Source organism: Lissotriton vulgaris, unplaced genomic scaffold, assembly GCF_964263255.1.
Source record: "Lissotriton vulgaris unplaced genomic scaffold, aLisVul1.2 SCAFFOLD_2522, whole genome shotgun sequence".
Classification (NCBI taxonomy): Eukaryota; Metazoa; Chordata; class Amphibia; order Caudata; family Salamandridae; genus Lissotriton; species Lissotriton vulgaris.
In genome coordinates this window covers 65,890-88,380 of record NW_028240861.1, presented here as the reverse complement: position 1 = coordinate 88,380, position 22,491 = coordinate 65,890, and the positions used below count along the sequence as shown (strand labels likewise).

At 44.0% G+C, this 22,491-nt stretch overlaps 1 protein-coding gene across 1 annotated transcript in view; it reads right to left on the bottom strand.

Annotated features, from left to right (window-relative positions):
- The window catches only part of LOC147672505 (plakophilin-4-like), a gene marked incomplete at its 3' end in the record, with an annotated part of 326,831 nt that overhangs the window by 241,281 nt on the left and 63,059 nt on the right, over positions 1–22,491 (bottom strand). The window contains exons 2-3 of the mRNA XM_086947985.1: positions 9,973–10,164; positions 3,428–3,644 (exon numbers count right to left, since the gene is read on the bottom strand). Coding sequence (XP_086804111.1) covers positions 3,428–3,644; positions 9,973–10,164 — 409 coding nt within the window. The remainder of the gene's footprint in view (positions 1–3,427; positions 3,645–9,972; positions 10,165–22,491) is intronic.

The following is a 22,491-nucleotide window of genomic DNA, read 5'->3' as shown; positions in this document are numbered from 1 at the left end:
TTCTATTATCAAAGCTCAGCTTTGACTGCTTGGCTTCATTTTTCCCCATCTCCGCTAACAGAGTAATCCCCCAGTCTCGTAGTGGGGCAGCACCTCACTGCGTCCCAGCCAGCAAGCGCCCTGTGTGACCTCAGCTGCTCAGGTGTTGCCAGTGCGCTCCAGACGTGGCTACCTCCACTCAGCATTAAATGGAAACCGCTGTGAATTCGTCCGCGCGTAGCCAGGGCTTGCACGCGGTCCAAAATGGCGGGCGCTGGCAGTGTGGTCGGGTACCCACCTAAACACCCGAGAAAGTGCAGTTCAGGAGTTGCAGGGGATCAGGGCGGCAAGTCGGCGCTCAAGCGAGTGGTGCTGAGGTTCGCCGTGTCTCAGAGCAGCAGGAGGGCCAGGCGCGCCCATTCACCAGTGTACTCCACCGTTTAAAACTCCCAGCTTCGCAGTAGCACCCGCTCACCTCCGCTCCAGCACTGCAATGACGAGGATGGTGCAGGCGCGGCTATCCTGCCCCCACCGGGTGCCGCTGGCGCCCGCGCGGTCTCCGGCGGCCGCGGGATCGCTCCCACCGCGGCGCAACAGCACCTGATCAGCCGCTCCGGTCTCCGCCACCTCCCCGTGGCCGCGCACCAGATGTAACCGTCGGCGGCCGCAGCGGGGGAGTAGCTTCAATACGCCTCCGGCAGCGCCCTTGGTAGTGGCGCGATATTCGTCCCCCGCAGGATGTCCTCAAACCGTCAGGGCCTATGCAGCCGCGGCCCACAGCGTCCCGCGACGCCCAGTAGCAGGAACTTCCGGCCGGGGACAGGACCAGCCCGCCGGTCGGTGGAAACGGAGTACGGACCTGCTTCCGAGGGCAGCCGCCCCCGCGCTCGAAACTCGGGCTGGAGGAGCAACCGGGTCTTAGGAGCAGAACCCCGAAGGAATGGGGGTCCGAAGTCACCAGGAACAGGATCAGGTAAGGATTAATAAGAGTAGCCGGCGGAGCTCACTCAAAGAGCGGCCATCTCGCTGCTCGGCTAGCCACGCCCCCCGTTTAGACATTCATTGATATATCTGACCATTTACATTACACTGTGGCTCTATTTTTTAATACCTTTATTTTCCACCATCATATCTGACTGACAGATTTATCTCATTCTGTTGAGACCCTTGTACTTGTATCTTTATGAGTCAGGACCTCAACAATGACATATTGAGACTGCAAGGTGTGGCGAAACAAACAAACATTGGCAATATCAATAGGTCTGGCTTTAAAGGAATGTTGTATGGTACTGTGAAACATTACAAGTACATTATATGTAAATAGATATGCATTTGTGTGGAAGCAGAGAACTGTAGAATTATATTGGTGTAACTGTGCTGCTGCCATCTGCATCAACCACTCACAATCCCACACCACCCACTATTCCCCTTGCAGGCAACAATGAACAAGGGGTGCCCCAACTGTCCTGATCAGGCACTACAATCACAACCACCGTCAAGTGTTACCAGCAAAATTCCAACACAGAGCAATAGGGTGACTGCAACCCAAGCCTGGCTCTACTACTCTTGAAGGGAAGACTGCAAGGTGTGGCGAAACAAACAAACATTGGCAATATCAATAGGTCTGGCTTTAAAGGAATGTTGTATGGTACTGTGAAACATTACAAGTACATTATATGTAAATAGATATGCATTTGTGTGGAAGCAGAGAACTGTAGAATTATATTGGTGTAACTGTGCTGCTGCCATCTGCATCAACCACTCACAATCCCACACCACCCACTATTCCCCTTGCAGGCAACAATGAACAAGGGGTGCCCCAACTGTCCTGATCAGGCACTACAATCACAACCACCGTCAAGTGTTACCAGCAAAATTCCAACACAGAGCAATAGGGTGACTGCAACCCAAGCCTGGCTCTACTACTCTTGAAGGGAATAAATCTGATCCCAGTGTGAAAAAGGTAAGGAGATACAAAGGGCCTTGCAAAGAGGAGCAGCAGCATGAAAAGTGAGAGAGGGATGCAACAGGGACAATGTGAGAAATGCATCACCCAGTGGTGAATCTAGATGCAGTGCAAGGGACAGGGAGGGGAGATTTGTAGGTATAAAACTACTATTTAGTGTTCGATTCTACTGGTCTGTCATGGGGGGGGGGGGGAAAGAAGTGATATAGGAAGGTCCACTAGGATAAAGTGATGAACGATGTCTTTTAGTAAGGTTAACGAAAGCAAAAGAGGTTTGGATGGTAAGAGAAAGGGTAGATATAGCGCGATTAGTTTGCGGTGAAAAGGACAGCATTGTAGGCAGCTATCTTGATCACACTTTCACAAGGGCATGGAGGCCCACAATATGTCAAGAAGTGTCACTATGATGGGAGGGGCATCATCAACCCAGAAGTCAGCCATCATGTCGTGGATACCATCGTATGTTAAGAATTACCATCATGATGCCAGATCCTGCACTAACTGAAAGTTGGTACCAGTATGTCATGGATGCTCACAGTAAAATATAAATAAAAATGTAAATCCGTATTTGTAAAGTGCAAACTACTCACCCTTATGAGTCTCAAGGCGCTGGGGGCCGTCGTGGAAATTAAGTGAGCTATTGCCCAGAGTCTCACGGTGCTGGGCTGAGCTGCCTTAGGAGCCGGGGATCGAACCGTGAACCCTGTGCTCCGAAGTCAGCTGCCCTGGCCGCTGCATCACACCTCTCCACGTCATGCCAAGTATGCCAAGAATGAACTGCCTTATAGAACAGCATCCACTGTGTGGGCACCATCATGCCATGGATGTCCACATTACAACAAAAATGAATGTAATCATGCCAAGAATGACCACCACCGTGCCAGGGCCAGCTTTAGTCTAAAATTGGGTGACATAAATGCCAGGTCCAGCTTACGCTAGAAGCAAAAATTATTGAACTGTGAGAGTCTTCAGTGGGCAAAAACTTATCAATATGCCTGGGCCAGTAGTATACTAAAGATCGGCATTGTTCTGCACAAATGCATGTGCTACCACCATTAAGCAAAAAATCATCAACCTTTTGGGACAGCTGTGCCGTACCAAAGACAGACTAATATGCAGGAAGGAGGGATTGATTGCTTGGTGCCCTGCTATGGGGATCTGATCAGTGACCTCTTGAGAGAATAATGCCACACAGATGGAAAGACCAACACACACATCCACCGAAAGACACACTCATAAGACTCACCCACCCACGACTTTCAAAATCCGACACAGCTACAGCTGATTCAGCAGATGAAAACATTAAATATATAGAAACACTGACTGCCAATTAAAGCTTGAAGCTTTAACATTGAATGGATGATGTGATACAAGCCTTCGTTTTGTAGGCACTTTAAAAATAAATACAATGTGAATACTAATTTACACTTTTGTTTTATTTGTTCAATGCCAAAGTATGTAGAAGTATAAGGGGCTTCTTGCCTGGGATCTTTCTGTATGCTGTCTATGGACGGAGACCTTGTTGTTCCATCATCAGCAGGCATAGAATGTTGAAGCCGGTTATAACCAGTTTCTGAGAGTCTATATTGCATTGATCTGTAGGGTTCCGCATAGTTCGTTGTCGTGTTGAGTGCATAATTGTTTCTTTGGTAAGTAAGCGTACTTCGCTGGCTGGATGTTCTTTGTAAATTTCCAACACCTAGAAAATGAAATAATAATACAATTTCAAAACACACTGGATAGCCCAAACAAGCATTATTCTTTGAAAGCAAAGTTTTATTAACCAAATATATCCAAACTAAAACATTATTTCCATAAAAGAAGGCAATTATTTGTTCCTCATGAAATTGATACGTTAAGTGATTCAAACCTCTAATAAAAATGCACTTAAGCTTCAATTACCATTTGCACTGGAGATGCATGTTACGAATCAATTCACTAGAAGAAAATGGAAAACCATATGTTCAGCTTAGCCTAAGCCATATCTTAGTAAGTTGCTTAGGGAATAAAACAATGTATTAAATAATGAAGTACAGGCTAAAATGAAAAAAGGCATTTAACTTAATGTTGTTCAACTAATTTCTGTATGTGACACACAAGTTCCTAAATCACACTTTCAGCAGTGCTGACAGGATGTGCTGCTACTGTGTTTAAAACTCATACAGGGAAAATCTTTACCATGCATGGTAGGCAAGGTAGCAACCCCACACTGAGCACAGCTTTTGCCGTGTGCAGCGTAGGGTTGGTCTCTGGGCCCCGGGGACTCAATACCCATGGAACTATAACTCATACCCTAAAGTAACTGTAACTTGCAACCCTGACATGCGCAGTTTTCACATCAATAATTTTACAGCACATGTTGCACTGATATTAAGATGTTATTGTAGTGTAGTTCCTATATTCCCAATAGGCTCTGTGCATTGGAATAACAAACGATAGTTTAGACGTAGGACTTAGGTCGACTAGGTCTCTATTGAATATGTTAGACTTAATTGTGTGTGCCAAATAGCTCAGAGGTCACTAGAAACTTTCTCGGGTAAACAAGAAGGCGTTTAGCTTTCCTGAATAGACAAGAAGGGATTAGCTTCTGACAACAATATCACATGACAACTTTGTTCCCCCTGCAATAAGGAATATATCTCTAGAGTCGCAGAAACAATAGATAGCTATTTTAGTCAGTCAATCGTGCATGCTTCGTTTCACCAGAATTGCAGAGAAATAGAGAGACGGGCGTTTTCAATAAAAGGGTTATTTATTGAGCAGTCTTCTTTCTCATCCAAGAGAAATGAATTGCCACAATTGCAATACTTGTCATAAAGTAAAGTGCGTACAGTAAAAGGAGTATTATGAAATAATACTGTAAAAGCATTTATATGGTTTCTAAGCCATATGATACTTAAAATGGATAAAAAAACATACAATGATAAAAAAATGACTAAACGTACTTAACTGGTGTTTCTAAGATACGCCTACCCCAGTGTACCTAACTTAAGCCTAGTACATGGGAAGGAGTAGATGAGTTACAGTTTTTTGCCAAGAATCTGAATCAAGAATGCTCTATGGGTCTAATCAGCTCCGTACCTTAGGTATAGAATGAAGGGGGTCTTGTATCTCTCTCTCAGGACTCGATCTCCCAGAAACCCGCGAGGGTGACCGGAAAACACTGGAGCTGGATTTCTCGGGAGGATAAAAGACTGTGTCACTCTCAGTGCGTCAGCAGGGAGGGTCGGCTTCCTTCGGCACTCGCATTAGCAGGGCGTCTGGCAAGTAGATAGCCGATTCTGCTCCAAACCACCGTGTGTTGCTTAAGGCAGATGCTGGTATATTTATACCTGGAAGGTGCAGAGTTTGACGTAAGGTTGGACATAAGACGTCACTAAGAACTGGCAGTTCTTTCAGGACTCTCAGGAGTTCTAGGACAAATCAAAACAGAAGCAGGGGAAATTCCCGGGCTGCTGGAGGCTTGGTTTGTTTAAGAACGCGTTGTACTTTCTAGGAGTCTATGGGAGTAGCCTTGCCGTATTTAGACTGCATTGGCTATGACTTAATATGGATATGATTCTTATGCCTTTCTAAGGATATGATTTATTATAACCACACAAGGGCATAAATCGGGAATATCTAATTAGGGTCCTAGATACATCCATAACATTATGAGCGATGTAATATGTGAGGGTAATTAGCAGCCCCCTTTCCTGTGCCAAAATTAGCCCCAGGGAGCCTATCCCCTGGGACCTGGCCATTAAAGGGTGGGTGCCCTGGACTTCAAGTGCGAGCAACTGTGTCTCAAGATGGCTTCCAACACTTCCTTGTCGAAGTGTTGGCAGCCAATTAGATCTCATTTTGAGATCTGTCGGATCCCCTGACCCACTACGTCCTTGGAAGTATATATATATATTTTTTTTTAATAACATAAAAATTACTGAACCGATTACCACCAATTTACAAACAGCACTTTCTGGCCCAAGACTGAGCTCTCTGCCAAATTTAGTACAATTCCGTTCAGCGGTTCGGGCTGTAGTCTTATTCAAAATCTTTATGGGAAATTGCAGGTGGAAAACGCATTTTGGGATCCCTCCTTTTTCTCGGCCCGCTTGACAAATCACCCCAAAGCTTTCAAAACAGCGGCTGAAGTGATAAGCAAACTATTTTGAACATTTTGTGAGGATTCGTCAAACAGCACCAAAATCAACAGGTGACCGCTTGTAGGTTAGGTAAAGTAATGTAATATATATACATATATACCTACGTATATATACACATATACATACCTATATATATATATATACATAGCTATATATATATATATATATACACACATACATATACAAAAACCTTTCAGGCTTAGAGTGGCACAAATTATACAAAAAAGAAGCAGTGAACTCTGGGTAGTTACCAAGTTTAGGTGGAGAACAGCTCCTAAACAGAGCACCCTACAACACCAGAGACGCTCTAAATTTGCTCACCTAAAATGCCAGTTTTTCTAGCACCATTTTTAAAGATAGGATTAGCGCAATGCCATCCATGCCGAGTTCATCTATTTCCAACACAGCTATAGAGCATTATTCCAATAACTTTAAAAACTATTAGGGTAACCCTCCAAATTCTGCTTAACTAAGATTTGTTTACTACCCAGTATATTATTTTAGGGGTGATTGATTTCTTCAACATGCATTGCAATAGAACTTTCAGTGTAACCTTGTATTTTACCTTTTTCTTTTCATGGTAATCTTTGGAAAAACTGCACTAAGAATGTGCCAATCAAGTTAATTGGATATCTTTAGACGCATCTCATTAGGAAGGTGGGAAGAGGCTAAAATGACAAAACAAAACTCAGCAGCAGTGTTTTTTAAATGACTGTTCGATGGGATGGAACCATGGCACTAATGATGCAGCAGGGATAAAGTTAGAGGCAAGAGAGAACAATGGGAAACGTTATGTGTTAATGGCTTTATAGAAAGCCAGATGATTATCAGCGTACTAATGGTATGGGAGAAAGAAAGCAAAGACAGAGAACACATAGCTCTGATTCAAATATTGGGATGCAGAGCAGCAAGGGTGTGTGTAGGATGATGTAGCGGAAAATACTCAGCAACATTCATATTTCCAAATGCGGAGTGGAGAGGTATTTTGATGGCTTTGAGACACATGTCAAAAAAATATGGAGGCCAGAGCAAGTGTGATATGATGTGCTTTCAGTGCTGTAGAAGGAGATGTGGGTTATTTTGTATCTTTGCAGAATGGACTAAGACGTAGTGGAAACCAATGTAGATATTGTTGCGGCTATTGTCAGAGGAGGAGCTTGGAAGGAATCAAGTCAGTGATCACAATTTGGTATAAAAATGCAGCATCTATTTCAGCAGGTGAACATAAATGATAAAGGAGCCAACCATGTGGTTGGCATTGAGAACAATAGAAAAGTTAACATCAAAACAAAAGCCAATGTTCTTGGCCTCTGTGATGAAAACAGCAAAAGTGCTTCTGTACTTCAGTTCTTCCCACATCCATCTTATGATAGCTATTTATGTATTAGATTTACAAATTATATTTATTGAATAGAGTGCAGTTCATTTTTATCCACAAGTGGATAGCTTTCATGCAATGCATGAAAGAAGGAACAGGTGGGATGGATTGGTCATTAACGCAATATAGAATGTGGGTGACTACCAAGGAGTAGAAATGAACTCATTATCAGATTCTTAGAGTATCAGGTAGATCTCGAAAAGGAAAAGACAGGGTATCTAGAAGATATCAGAAGCAATGGTTTAAGAAGAGTCCCTGTTGAATCTACCAAACAGAAGGAGGAGCTCAAAATCACTGTTGTGAGACAGAAGACCAACATTGACTGAAGAGAGGGTTAAGAAAAAGCATATCCAACCATCACTGATGTCACACACCATTATGTGCTCGGTCATTTTGGGTACCGTTAAAAGGTCAGTTTAATGCTCGGTCATGATCTAGTAGGCTATGATTTTCAAACAATTGTGATTGGTTGATGAGATTGCTTTCAATGCATTTACTAGGAGAGGGCAAGTCTTTATGTGGGAGGGAGTTGAGTGGGTCGAATGATCCAAGTGAGAACTGTTTTTCATTAAAGCACTACAGACACTGTATTCAAACATGAAAATCTTCTTTAAACATTTTATACAGTAAACACAAAGGAACATCAATATAAAGCACAGAGCAATGGAAACTGAGTACAAGAAGATTTTCTCTGCCCCAAGCTGAAGCAGGGGTAAAGAGGTTTAACAGAAAAAACTAACTGCCTTTGGGAAGAGATGATACAGTGATCTTCTTGTCCTGTAAAACAAATTGCTTATTCCATGTATTTCAACATGTATGTAGTTGTCCCATTATATTAGATCTCTACAATTGCAGGCTTTGATTCAACCATTACCATTTGACCAAACTAAGCAATTTTGGGCAGTAACTTAAACTCACTCTGCCTCAGTTACTTTGTTGGTCAGAATTGTGAGCACTTATACCACAAAAAAGGCATTTATATTTTACATCTATATGAACTCTGCAAGTATCTGTCACAGTCAACAATATTATACATTTTTGTCAGTGGTGGGGGAACAGATTGGCCGTTCACCACCTATGGTGATGTTGGGGACCTGGGAGATGTGACTTTGCTTGAATATGACCTCCTTTTCTGCAATGTGGCACTGATGGTGGCAAGACGTGATGAGATACAACTATAGAGTGGTGACGCTACAGAGTGAGACAGAATGGTCTAAGACCGTGGACTATTGCATGCAAGCCTGGGCCACCATCTCAAAGCCTGTTGTCGATATGTGGATTCTAAATGCACAAAGTGATGGTACCTTTTAGGATCTTTCTGACAATAATATGTTTTCAAGTTATGCTTTATATGTTCGAGAAAATACTTGTTGAAAGGGTAATAAAAACATGTATTTAAAACGTTTTTAGCAATTGTACATGGTTTTACATCCAATTTTAATTACTGAATCTTTGGCATGTTAGCATGCATCAAAAATACAATGTAATAATCAATGTACTAGAGAAATTAGATCTAGAATTCCAATTCACTATATCATTTTGCCATTATTTTTGTAGTTGCCAATATTTTTTTCTTAGATCTACTTTATTCCTAAACCAATTGACCATCGACTAATTGTTGTTTTGAGGATTTTATTTGTAGGCTAGGTGTATTCTCAATAAAGTTCCATATTTGAGTTTTTTTTTTTTTAAAGAGCTGGACTCCATTGGATGCCATATATCCTACAGATGGATGGGCAAATGTTGAGAATTGCTTTTGACACGGACAAAACTAGTGTTGTTTTAAAGAATAAACTAATTCACTGCAGGGACAGTGTTCCACAGCTGCAACAATTCACTAACAATTTGCTAATTATATGCTCTGGAAAAAGAAGGCCTCAGTTTCAATCTCTGTACAGGTGAAAACATAGCCCTGTCGAACTATTTTATTTTCGCATTTCCCCCGCTTGCCTTCAATAAGGTAGAGAAGAAGATTCAACTGGATTAATGGACAGGAATTCTAAAACAGGAGATTACTCCTGTATTGTTGGACAGACTGCAAACAATCAAGGAGCTTTATGGTTGCATTAGCAAAAGCCGCAAATCATTACATTTTACAAATATGTTTACATACTTATCTTTGGAATCACTGTCAGTGATGCAAGTGGAGACAGGTGATCGCTTTAGTGGTTTCCAGCACCTGCCCTAAAAGTAAAACCTTTGTAAAGATGTATCATATATATGATATTGAACAACTTGTAAATTCAGATACTATGCATCTTGCCTTTACATTAGAGGATGCCTACTTGACATAACCATCCCACGATCCGGTAAACTGGTAGCCAAGTGGTTTGTGCTACTGAAGGGCATATGGGCAAAAGAATTTGCTTGTCGAGGGGACAGAACAGATCTGACGGCTTGTCTCCAGCAACAAACTGAGTTTGTGGCGTCGGCCGACACATTCCACATCCCTGACTACCATAAACAGTAGATATTGTAGGCCTTATACAGAGAATACACCCTACCTGATCCAGTACGGTACATGGCTGACTGAGACCCCTGGCGCAGTTCCACTGCTCCATGATTCGGACTGCGGTAAACAGGACTATAATATGTCCTCCCTTCATAGATGGGGGTGATGTGCAAGTCGGGTGATGCAGCTGACCGCAGTTCTTGCCCAAGCTGGCTGTGCTGGCTAGCATAGGAGCTTCGTAAGCCTGAAAACAAAAATGTACATACAGTAAGGTAAACAAATGTAAAGAGAAATTTGCCACCATTCTGAATTAAATTATTCAGACACTGTATGAGATTTTTTCCAAATATTGATTAAGATAATCCAGTGCATTACTGATGCAGTTTGTGTAAAATTGTAGGATTTGCAGAGAGCCCAGTCTACTCTGCACCCGCAAAGCAAGGCTATCCTATGTTATAAAATTAAGGTAAAGTATCACTTCCCGGCTCCTTTTCAAGTAAGGACCGTTTTAGAAACAGTATAATGTATACCACTTTAAGTGCAACATTCTACTTGGAATGGGGATCTCAGTGCTATTTTGTGACAAGAGAAGAAAAGTACTGACAGAATAGGTCGAGTTAAGTTTGAGGAGAAAGCCTTGTCATTAGTTTTCTGAAGACAAGGGGATGTGTGTTTGAGAAGGTAAAAGCAGAAAGGAAGTAGGTTCTGCCAAAATGCCTTCCACATGTCAAAGAAGGGGTTTTAAGGAAGACTGTGATGATAACGCTAACAGAGAATAGTCTGGGGAATTGGGAACCCTCTGAGATAAAAGTCTCTGAGTCACGCATGGAGATCAAAACGCTATCAAGATCAAATTTACGTCACATGAAGAGTAGGTTAAAGGAGATCTTCTGGTCATTCTGCAGTCTTACATTAGGCCTCTGGGACATATGGACATAGTATTGCCAAAATGAATATCAAATGAGGCAAATGTCTTTATCAAGTTGGTAAGGTGAAAGAATGGGAGGTTAAGAATGCTGCAAAAGTGTCTGAGCAGAAGAAAGTTTGAGCTGCTAGCCGAGCTCATTACATCAATGTCAATGCTTTGGTTTCTACAGACTAGAACTATTATGGGCAAGCTCATATCCTTGGCAGGGAGCGCGAATTACATATTTTGCTTGAGTTCTGTGTGATCAGGTTCACAAACTTGTTGATATTTATTCTAAGGTTTGCCTGAAGGTACATGAAATGAAGACCTGGTTCACTTAGATTTAAGTACTTAGTATACAGGAAATACAGGAACTGCGGTCCATGCAAAAATGTGGCAACTACATGTATGTGTTGAATGCATTGGCTTGAGGGAATAGTCATGGAGTGCCCACAAAGGCAACATCCAGGAGGCTGATTCACACAGAGCGTCACATTGACATCTGTGGAATAGAAATAATGACATTGATAAGTTACAATACTGCTGCCATTACCTTCAAATAAAAGGTCTTATTGGACCACTATCAATACTTTGCTTGATCTGAAACCTGCCTGAAAACAGTAAGCAAAAGGTAATTTGGGTGAATAAAGGCATGTAGTGCGACCGGTATGTGCTCCTTACATTTGACTAGAAGGGGTCACTGCGAGATGGACTTGTAAATAGAAGGTCTAAGATATACAGCATATGTCATTTTAAATAATGAATTACATGTGGCATCTTACTGGCTTTTCATAAAAAGCTACAGGAAAGAGCTATTAGGCTGGGTTCTGAGGTCAAGCCTACCAGGGTCCTCGATTTCAGAAATAAACAGGGAGGATCAAGAAAAATAAAGGAGGGGGACAGAACGACTAAATATAGGATGCTAACTGATAATACGAAAAGTGATGAAAGGCTCTGTGAATAATTGGTGAAGTATAAAGAACCAGTACAGAATTAAGTGCTGTATGGTGTCACACTCTTGATATCTGTACTGATAGTGTCAGATGTTGTGGCCAACTGTTGATTATGCAGGTTGACTCCTCGTAATCTCCGCTACGGAGCCCTGTATTCTGCTGAATCCGCAGTCAATGGTTTCTTTGCTTACATATGTACTGAATATGGCTTGGTCACATTACTGCATACTTAAATGTGTGAGATCACTTAAGAATGCACTGGCAGAAAAGTATCGAATTTGTGTTACTCGCTACTTAGTTACTCCACCAAGAAGGATCATTTGATGGTGCAAGTGGTTGTGTGGAATGGATAACTTTCAATTTATTCATGCGCCAGTGTCATGAATTAAAACAGCAAGCGTAACCCACAGCGTGGCAAGCTGTGCGGGGGGCAGCGGTGTCCCATCAACCTGTGCTGCACTCTACCATCCTGCCAATTAGAGTTAAATATGGACAACCACTTTTCACAAGAGAGACAGATTGGATCAAAGACTGGTGGCGCAGGAAAAACTGAGTCAGCGAGTGTATGCTTAGAAAGGGACCAACACGCTTCACCGTTACGCTCACTCTCCTGCAATGGTTTCATCTAAAGAAAGAAGTCACACATATTATCTCGGAGATCTGAGACTTTCCTGACCTTGCACCCAGCAGGGGATAGAGGATAATGATAGCAAGAAGCGTGAAACTTATATATTCAGAGAAATACCAGCACAATGACTACTCCTTGGATGACACGACACACTAGGGGCATGCAATAAGTAGGCTATTTTGGACTGGGCCATTGTGTGAAAGCGCGCATATGAAGTATCGTCTGCTGTGACTGCGTGCTTCTAAAATGAAGCCCAGTTTTAGACAAAGTATCAGCGCAATCACAGGAGGCAGTGATAAAATTCCTGTGAGCCATTAGTGTAGAATGCTTGCATGGCGGAAAGTTGAAATTGCGCCACCCAAGGGCCTTCTAGCAACTCTGCAGCTACAGAAGGGGAACACTATTGTAGCAGTTGGTGTAGCATGTAGTGGTCACAGGTGCTGTTGGAAACCTATGTGATTTTACAATGCCTCAAGTATCATTCCAGGATACAGGGAATGCATGGGGGACTTATATAGGCAGACTTATAAACGTGTCTGCTATACGCGAGTTGGGAGAATTGATGTATTTTCTAATTAGTTGCCAGCTAGCGAGGTGTACAAATAGGTTCAAAATGCAGGGAAAGAAATTGGCAAGGAATACATGGCTGAAGGAACCTGTCACCATATTTGAGAGCAAGGAACGCACTAGGGCATGTGAAAGAGTTCTCAGAATTCAGGAGTGTGAATCTTGTGCTCAGAAAAAAAATTAAGTTGCTAAGCACGGTATGAGCAGTCCAGCACAAATGAGTGCATTAAAAGTTGCAGGAGGCAAACATATTTCGTATATGCCAAGTTGGGACACAATCTGAACAGCATAGCACACTTTACAAGGCATTCTGTGTGCCTTCAAAGTCAAATACATGGACACTATGCGAGGGTGTGTAAAATGGAAAAGTGCATACACTGGAGAGTAGCATGGGTCAGGAAAATAACCTTGCGTGACCAAGCGACAAGACCATGCTAAAATGCCAGCAGGTGACCGGAGGTGGGACTAGGAATAAATTATGATACTGGCAGACTTAGGTTTGCCTTGTAAATTGATGAGTGACCATGATTTTGTGAGCTTATGAAAAAACTGAGAGAAGTGCATATTAACCAACCTGGAGTTGTTATGCATGGCAACTGAAGTCAAGGGGTGAGGTGCAAGTGGCAAAATTAAGTGATAACTTGTTAGGCGGGAAACATTAGATGGATTTAGGAATTGCACTTAATCATATTGCTAAGGAATGAGTGTTAGTATCTATGTCCACTGAAAGAAAAGATATGCTTAGTAAATTTCATGACGTGTTAGCAGAAGAACTGGAACTGCAGAAAAGGTCTGAGCACCATCATATAAAGGAGAATAACTAAGCCTATGGTACACAAGGTGAGATCTGTACTACTGATCCGAAGGAGCCTTTAAGGGAAGAGTGGAAGAGGTTGGTGAAAGCGGGTGTGACAGAGACCTCAAAATGGCTAGTGCACTTTGCCCTCAACCCTAAGGGAGGCGGCAAAGATCTTCATATGTGTGTTGACTGTAGAAACCTGAACAAGAACATATGGGCTAACCAGCATCCCCTCCCAAATATTTGTTAAGCATTGATCACCTAGATGATGTAGAGGCATATAGCGGCTGATTGAGCTGCAATCAGCTTATCATCAAATGAAAATGGAAGAGGATTCTTCTAAGCACCTCACATAACTTGTTACACCACTTGGTGCATTCAGGCTTGTTTGGGTGCCCCTTGATTTGTTGTCAGTTGCTGAGTGTTTTCAGAGAGATGAAATACGTTTTAACAGCGACAGAAAACGTTATGTTCTTTCATGATGACACTCTGATTTACAGAAGAGTTCTAAGTGGGTCGTTGTCTACACTGGAAGGATGTGGTTTGAAGATCATGGCAGGAAAATATCAGTTTAGAGTGAGCACTAGAGAGAGTCTGGCTTACCTCATATATCCAGAGAGTAAACAAAGCCCAAACAGACTTGGGTAGGGTTGATAGCTAATTTGTGTGCCAAAAACCAAAGATGAGAAGCAGACTTTTGTTAGGGCCAATAGAGTAATACTCCAAGTTTGCTCAGCACGTTGCAGTGCTTTTCAGTCTATCGACTCTTTCAATGAAAAAGGAATTGTGTTTATGTGAATAGAGCACTGTCAGTATAGCTTAGAGAAGGACATCACCAATGCTACATTGCAGAGTTGGTTTGATTAATAGGAGAAAAGCGTGCTGATCAAATATCGGCGTTTTGAAGGGGGCAGCAAATTGACAATAGACTGGAGGTGGTCCTAGCCTTTGCTTCTACAGCATTTCCTGGAGCAGAGGAAATATATTTGGTCTAACAAAGGGAGGTACTGAGTTTTGCCTGTCCTATCCATCCTCCTCAGGAGATATAATGAAGAGTCTTAAGTGCTTATTGTTACTACCTTTGTACCTTTCTGCTTTACTCTCCGAGTCCTTTTATGGTCAGTCATCATGTAGACCTCCGAGATGAGACATTATTTGGTTTATACTAACTATGTTTTACTTTTTTTTTTCAGAAATCTTTTTTGATCATGGAGTTAAGAAAAAAAAACAATACACTGCTGTTCACCGGCCTGATTATACATAGTAATGACCCACAACAATCATTCCCTGTGTCCCCTTACCTCCTGCCTCCAGCATCATGAACAACAACATCCTATGCAAATTAATTAGGGAAGGATACATCGGAGCCAATGTAGATAAGAGAAGTGCAAGGATTGTGCCTGTATTCGTTCAGTTTCCCTCAGATTTTTGCCCATTTTGTGGGGACAGCCACGGCAATCACATATCACCTTCTCAGCCAACATGCACCAATCCATGTCCTGCTTCCAGTCCCCCGGCTGTGGTGCCTGCTCCACTCCCCACAGTCTTACAATATTTTGTTTGGCAAGTGCCAGTTCCAGGGTCATCAATATATGCTCCTTGAGGTTTAGATCAGTCTCATAGCAAACACAAGGAGATGATGGATGGAGCGCTGAAACTTTTCAGACACTCACTCCCAGTCACAGGTCTGGGTTGAATCCATCATCTTCCTTTAGCTCACTTCGCCAACCCAGTTCAGACACAGCTATTTGCAAGTCAGTCTTGGCTCTGTGCCTCATGGGAACAGTCCAGACCGAACTGCCATACCATGTCTTCCATGGCTGTAAACTAGCATCCTGGGACCGGTTTTGGGCTAACAGCCTCATCAGCCAGGCTAGCTTGAATCCCATGGCAAAGTGAGCAAGGGACCCACGTCTGGGCATACCATGCCAACTTAGGGTGAACAAAGCAAACACAAGGAGATGATGGATGGAGCACTGAAACTTTTCAGACACTCACCCCCAGTCATAAGACTGATTGCATATACCTGGGTCTGAACTGAGGTGGCAAAGTGAGCTAAAGAATGATGATCGATTCAACCCAGATCTGTGACTGGGGATGAGTGTCTGAAAAGTTCCAGCGTTCCATCCATAGTCTCCTTGTATTTGCTTTGTTCGCCCTAAGTTTGCAGGGTATGCCCAAACATGGTTCCCTTGCTCACTTTGCCACGGGATTCAAGCTAGCCTGGCTGATGAAGGGTGTTACCCAGAAACCGGTCCCAGGATGCTTGTTTCCGGTTCAGTGAAGACCTGGCTAGGTAGTCCGGGCTGGACTGTTCCCATGAGGCACAGGGTCAAGATTGATTTGCATATAGCTGGGTCTTAACTGATGTGGCGAAGTGAGCTAAAGAACAATGATGGATTCAACCCAGATCTGTGACTGGGGGTGAGTGTCCGAAAAGTTCAAGCACTCCGTCCATCATCTCCTTGTGTTTGCTTTAGATTAGCCTCATCACAGATGTTCGATAGACACCATTTTGGGGATGCACTTATATTGCTCCCACACATGTCATTCATACAAACAACTACTGACTCTCAAAGCTGGGCAGTTCTATATAATGTGAAAGAATTTACCAACCTGCTCGCCTAATCTACGACAACTCATCTCACTTGCCCTACCCATTTTTACCATGGTGGTCGTGCATAGCAGGATTGGGTAGAATTTCTAGCTGCACTAAGAGGAACTCAGTCCGTGTCAACTCCTTTGGGGACGCCAGGGCTGCCGGCCATCCATTGCCCTCCGGATCTTGCGCCCACTGTTCCCACAGAGATTACAGGCCATCCTGTGAGTTATTAATTATTTTTTCTACGTAAAGGAAGTCGACCTGAAGGAACGCAGGCTCTTCCGCAGGGAGGAAAACCCAGTGGTTAATGCAAGTTAGCTGCGCCGCTCAGTAGTATTTCTGGATGTCAGGCAGAGCGATTGCTCCATCATATCATCCCCTTGTAAGTTTATTTCTTGCTATTCGCGCCCTCATCCCAGAGCAATGTCTAATTTTGCCCTGAATTGCTTTTAAGTTAGATAGTGGGACCGGAAAATACACGTTTATTTTAGCATGGTTATTCTCCAACTTAGTTAAGTTATTTTCTCTGGATGATGGTGGTCCACTTTTATGCAGAGAGGTTATTTTATTGTGACTCGTGAATCAGGTTTCATAAAGTGCGCTAGCCAAAGGGGAAAGAAAACAACAACAAACATTTACAATGCAATGGTTTCGCCTTTGGAAAAGTTAGAGCTATTGGCATTGTAAATGACAACATTTGTATTTATGTGTTGGTTTTGAAAACAGATAAATAAATGGCATTGTAATTTACATTGTCATTAGCTTAATCTCTGCAGTCACTCTGCACTCCCCAGGCACTCTGCACTCCCTAGCACTCCCCAGTCACTCTGCACTCCCTAGCACTCCCCAGTCACTCTGCACTCCCTAGCACTCCCCAGTCACTCTGCACTCCCTTGCACTCCCTAGCACTCCCCAGTCACTCTGCACTCCCTTGCACTCCCTAGCACTCCCCAGTCACTCTGCACTCCCTTGCACTCCCCAGCCACTCTGCACTCCCCAGCCACTCTGCACTCCCCAGCCACTCTGCACTCCCCAGCCACTCTGCACTCCCCAGCCACTCTGCACTCCCCAGCCACTCTGCACTCCCCAGCCACTCTGCACTCCCCAGCCACTCTGCACTCCCCAGCCACTCTGCACTCCCCAGCCACTCTGCACTCCCCAGCCACTCTGCACTCCCCAGCCACTCTGCACTCCCCAGCCACTCTGCACTCCCCAGCCACTCTGCACTCCCCAGCCACTCTGCACTCCCTAGCCACTCTGCACTCCCTAGCCACTCTGCAGTCACAGTCGTAGCCATCGCGCCCATATACAGCGTCTTCTGCATCCCTGAAGAAGAAACATATAGTTATCACAGTACCAATAACTACACAAATTAAGGTGGGTGAATGACATTTAGCGAAAGGACTACGCAGCCATTTGTTGAAAGGAAACACGGATGCTTCTGCCATGGCGCAGGGACGGACTTTCGCACAAAGCGTATATGATTTATAAAAAGGATGGTGGAAATATCTGTACATTTATTGATGCAAATATACAAACCTGAAAAATTTATGTTTGTGGCTAAATGGTGACACATACGCGATACAGTAAGCAATTCGACATTGAAGACACAAGTATCGAGCACTACAATATCAAGAGCTTGCACATGCAGCTTCCTATACAACGTTACAAAGTGCAGAGCACGTAAGGAGAAAGGGCAACGGGCCTGCAATAGCAACCACCGGGAAGAGTCCCTCCGGCCACAAGAAATAGGCGGGTGCATGCAAGAGCCAGTACGTAAAAGGAAGACATTCCATTAAAAAAATGTGTTTAAGATTGACGTGCAACACATGCTGTACCATTAGTACGAAAATATATTGTGTAGTTAATTAAAACCATAATACAAATAGTTTAAAAGGCACTTTAAAGAAAGAGCAGAAGAGTACGTCCCTGCGATACCGTCTAACGTGACTGACATGCTGTGTGTTTAACAGAATGAAAACCTCTGGACTAAACTTTAATTGGAATTAGCGGTTTACGTGTGCAAGCTTAGGTACCCTGGTTCTTTGTGAGTCAGGTGTCCCTTGTTGTCCTTACTTGCCTCCTCCGTCAACAGGGACGATCTGTGGTGCTGCTGCGAAAGGTCACCGCTCAGGCATGTGTGCCCCCTGGTCGGGTGCCGTGAAGATGCAGCGCCTCGTGCCTCCAGGGTGGTGCTGACGTTCAACTACTTTTTTTTCCTCTCAGATGCTCACCTCAGCAGGCTCTCTCGCGTGCGGGCGAGCTACGCGTCTTACATTCCGCCCGGGAACCTAAGGGGGCCTTTTGATGGACGGGCGAATTATCCTTTCATAAATGTTTATCAGGAATGGTTGTGAAAGGAAACCGTACGGTGATGACCGGCCAGGGAACTTAAGCGACCGGTTCAGCCTCAGAGCCTCACGTGAGAAGTCAGTGGCTGCTCTGTGTGTTTTGTGACTTCACTGTTTTGAGAAGGATTTAATGCATCTTGTCAATCTCCTGGCAGTTCATTCGCAGAAGAAGTATGTGTTTTATTACATGCTTAGTTATTTGATTGATTTAAAAAGTCCCTGTCAAAACCAACTGGCACCAAAGTCTTTTTTTCCACGTGTCTACGTTGTTTGCGGCTGTATTTATGGGCGAATGAATTCCTTGTGTACTTGTGCAGGGGTTGATACAGAGGAATCCAGCTTGTCTATCACCTGATGGGCTAAGGGCCGAGAAACTGAATTGCCACCTTCAGCAGCAAAGGTTTGCCTGTGAACAGGTGGTATTCTTGCCCACTTGGAAACATTCACACTTGAACCACGCTGAGATGTGTTGTGAATGAAGTACAACTGGAGTTGTGGAGGAATGTGGGCTTGACCGGGGAAGGGTAATGGCCGACTCACCTTCCCATACTGTTTACTTACACCACAAAATGTGCACCTCCTGGTAAAGTGTAGGACATCCACTGATGTTAAGATTATCAAATACATTGGAACTGGTTCAACAAGCACTGACAAGGCCAATAGATCTGATTTGTGTTTGAGTCTTGACTAAAATATTAACAAGGAAAGGCACGGACAGCGGGAGGGAGGGCAGGAAAGGCACGGACAGCGGGAGGGGGGCGGGAAAGGCACGGACAGCGGGAGGGGGGGCGGGAAAGGCACGGACAGCGGGAGGGGGGCAGGAAAAGCACGGACAGCGGGAGATAGGGCGGGAAAAGCACAGACAGCGGGAGGGGGGTGCGGGAACGGGCACATGGACAGCGGGAGGGGGGGCGGCGGGAACGGCCACAATCAAAAGCACTCACCTGGACCTGGACTTCCTCCGGCGGTGGTCGGCCGCGGAATGACCAAAAGAAACATGGACAACCAAAAAAATAAACCCTGCCCACCGCCGCACTGACGTGATAAAAGGGGCTGGATGAGAAAAAATCTCAGGAACGCCCACGAGTCGCCACGTAGAATGACGGACGCCTTTCTCTTCCAATGGCTAGCCTTCATTTATGGAGCTAGCCAATGAAACAGAGAGGCAGGACTTTTGTCCATACTGGTAAACAAAAGTTTGCGCCCTGCGCGAACGCTGCTGCGCAGCGGATCGCAAGGCGAAACCTAAAAAACGTGTGGACAATTCATGTCCTTTCACAAACATTAAAAAAAGAAAACACAAAAACGAAAACCTTAGGATTAAATCACCCATATATCAAACTTCGATACAGCTTCACATATACGGTTCCAAAACAATATGGCTCTGAAAAATGTGGAATATTTCTAACAGAAGATTAACAAGCATTTGCAATGCAATAGGTCTCGCATTATAAAAGTTTGAGCTATAGGCATTGCTAATAATAATGCAATCAATAGCTCAAACATTCAGTAATGCCAGACTGATTTCTACTATTATCACCACAATAATCGCCCAAAATCTGAAGCAGACACTGGGCCTACAGAACCATGTGCAACATTGGGGAAATGAAGCGGCAGTATGCTCTAGCTTGGAATTTTACATTTACATTTACAATGACGTGGCAGTGTGCTCTATCTTGGAATAAGGTGGCGGTATGCTCTAGCTTAAAATGACGTGGCAGTATGCTCTAGCTTGGAATGAGGTGACAGTATGCTCTAGCTTGGAATGACGTGGCAATATGCTCTAGCTTGGAATGACGTGGCAGTATGCTCTAGCTTGGAATGACGTGGCAGTGTGCTCTAGCTTGGAATGACGTGGCAGTGTGCTCTAGCTTGGAATGACGTGGCAGTGTGCGCTAGCTTGGAATGACGTGGCAGTATGCGCTAGCTTGGAATGACGTGGCAGTATGCGCTAGCTTGGAATGACGTGGCAGTATGCGCTAGCTTGGAATGACGTGGCAGTATGCGCTAGCTTGGAATGACGTGGCAGTAGGCGCTAGCTTGGAATGACGTGGCAGTAGGCGCTAGCTTGGAATGACGTGGCAGTAGGCGCTAGCTTGGAATGACGTGGCAGTATGCGCTAGCTTGGAATGACGTGGCAGTATGCGCTAGCTTGGAATGACGTGGCAGTAGGCGCTAGCTTGGAATGACGTGGCAGTAGGCGCTAGCTTGGAATGACGTGGCAGTAGGCGCTAGCTTGGAATGACGTGGCAGTAGGCGCTAGCTTGGAATGACGTGGCAGTAGGCGCTAGCTTGGAATGACGTGGCATTATGCACTAGCTTGGAATGACATTGTAGTATGCACTAGCTTGGAATGATGTTGCAGTATGCTCCAGCTTGGAATGACATTGTAGTATGCTCTAGCTTGGAATGATGTTGCAGTATGCTCTAGCTTGGAATGACATTGCAGTATGGTCTAGCTTGAAATGACATTGCAGTATGCTCTAGCTTGGAATGACATTGCACTAGAGCAATGTCATTCCAAGCAGAGCCAGATCGACAGCTAACAAACGGTGTAAACGACAACAAAGTTACATCTGAGTAAGTGTGTTTTGCATTCCCCGCCGATTTCTGATCTCGAATGTTCCTGTTAGGAACTCACATGACTAGCGGCCTACTATCACCAACACTGTGCTGCCACTGAGAGGTGTACAACAGGGACTTGCAACAGCTGCCGACTTTCAAAATCTATACAGATTACAAAATTGCAAAAGAACTTTCACTGGTAGGATAAAAGTAAAAAAAAAAGCTCAACAAAGAGACTTGCTGAGAGAATCTCTAAAAGCATTTTTTTGTTTGGTTGGCTTTAATTAGAGAGGACATTTTGTTTTGTGGCCTATATCGTCTTGCAAAGCAGCAATAAACTTTGCTCGTAATAAGTTTAGCAAGGAGTCTGTAAAATTAGTAAAGGTAAAAAAAACAGGAGCTATGCACATCTTCACTGGAGGAGAGGAGATATCGTGGCCTTTGCACACCATTCATTTTTAGCATCAATACCCCTAAAAAGTTAATTCCAGAGAGACTTTTAGTGAAATCAGCCCGCAGGGCTGACCAGCACAAAACACAGCAGCTGTCGTTTTCAGATATTTAGTATTCTTCAGTACAACTTTTAAAAGGAAGTAATGAGATTTGTTGGCTTTTTTGTTGGTTAATGAGATACATATGATAAATATATGTAAAGCTAACAAGCGCTGCCCCCGAGGGCTGCCTAGCTTGCTTCTGTCAGCAAAACTGCAGCCCGCCAGGCAATAAGGATTGTTTTTGAAAGACGAAACCTGTTAATCATAAAAACAAATTTATTTTTGTTGATGCAAAACACCGAGGTCCTGGGGTGAGTGAGGCCAGAGGTGCCTAGAATCCGAAGTCACCCTACAAAAGTCTCTGGCTTTCGGTGTCATCCTCTTGTGTTCTCTGGCATCGGGGTGAAAAGCCAATGACGTCAGCCGTTTTTCCAACCACCCTTGAGAACGTGTGACATCATATCCGCACTTGAGGAGGTAGGGGAGGAGTCACACAGGGGCTCTTAGCCACCAAACTATTTGTTATGTCATCATGGCTGTGCTAAGAGTACAAGACTTTGTGGAAGTTTTTAACTAGTTCTGAGAGCTCACTCAGTGCGGCCCATTTAGGGGTCCCTTATCAGTTTAGGGGGCAGGTTTAGATAGAGGTGGACAGACTGGGGAGCTCTGCATACCTGCAGTGATTGGCATCTGTGGCAGTGCCCA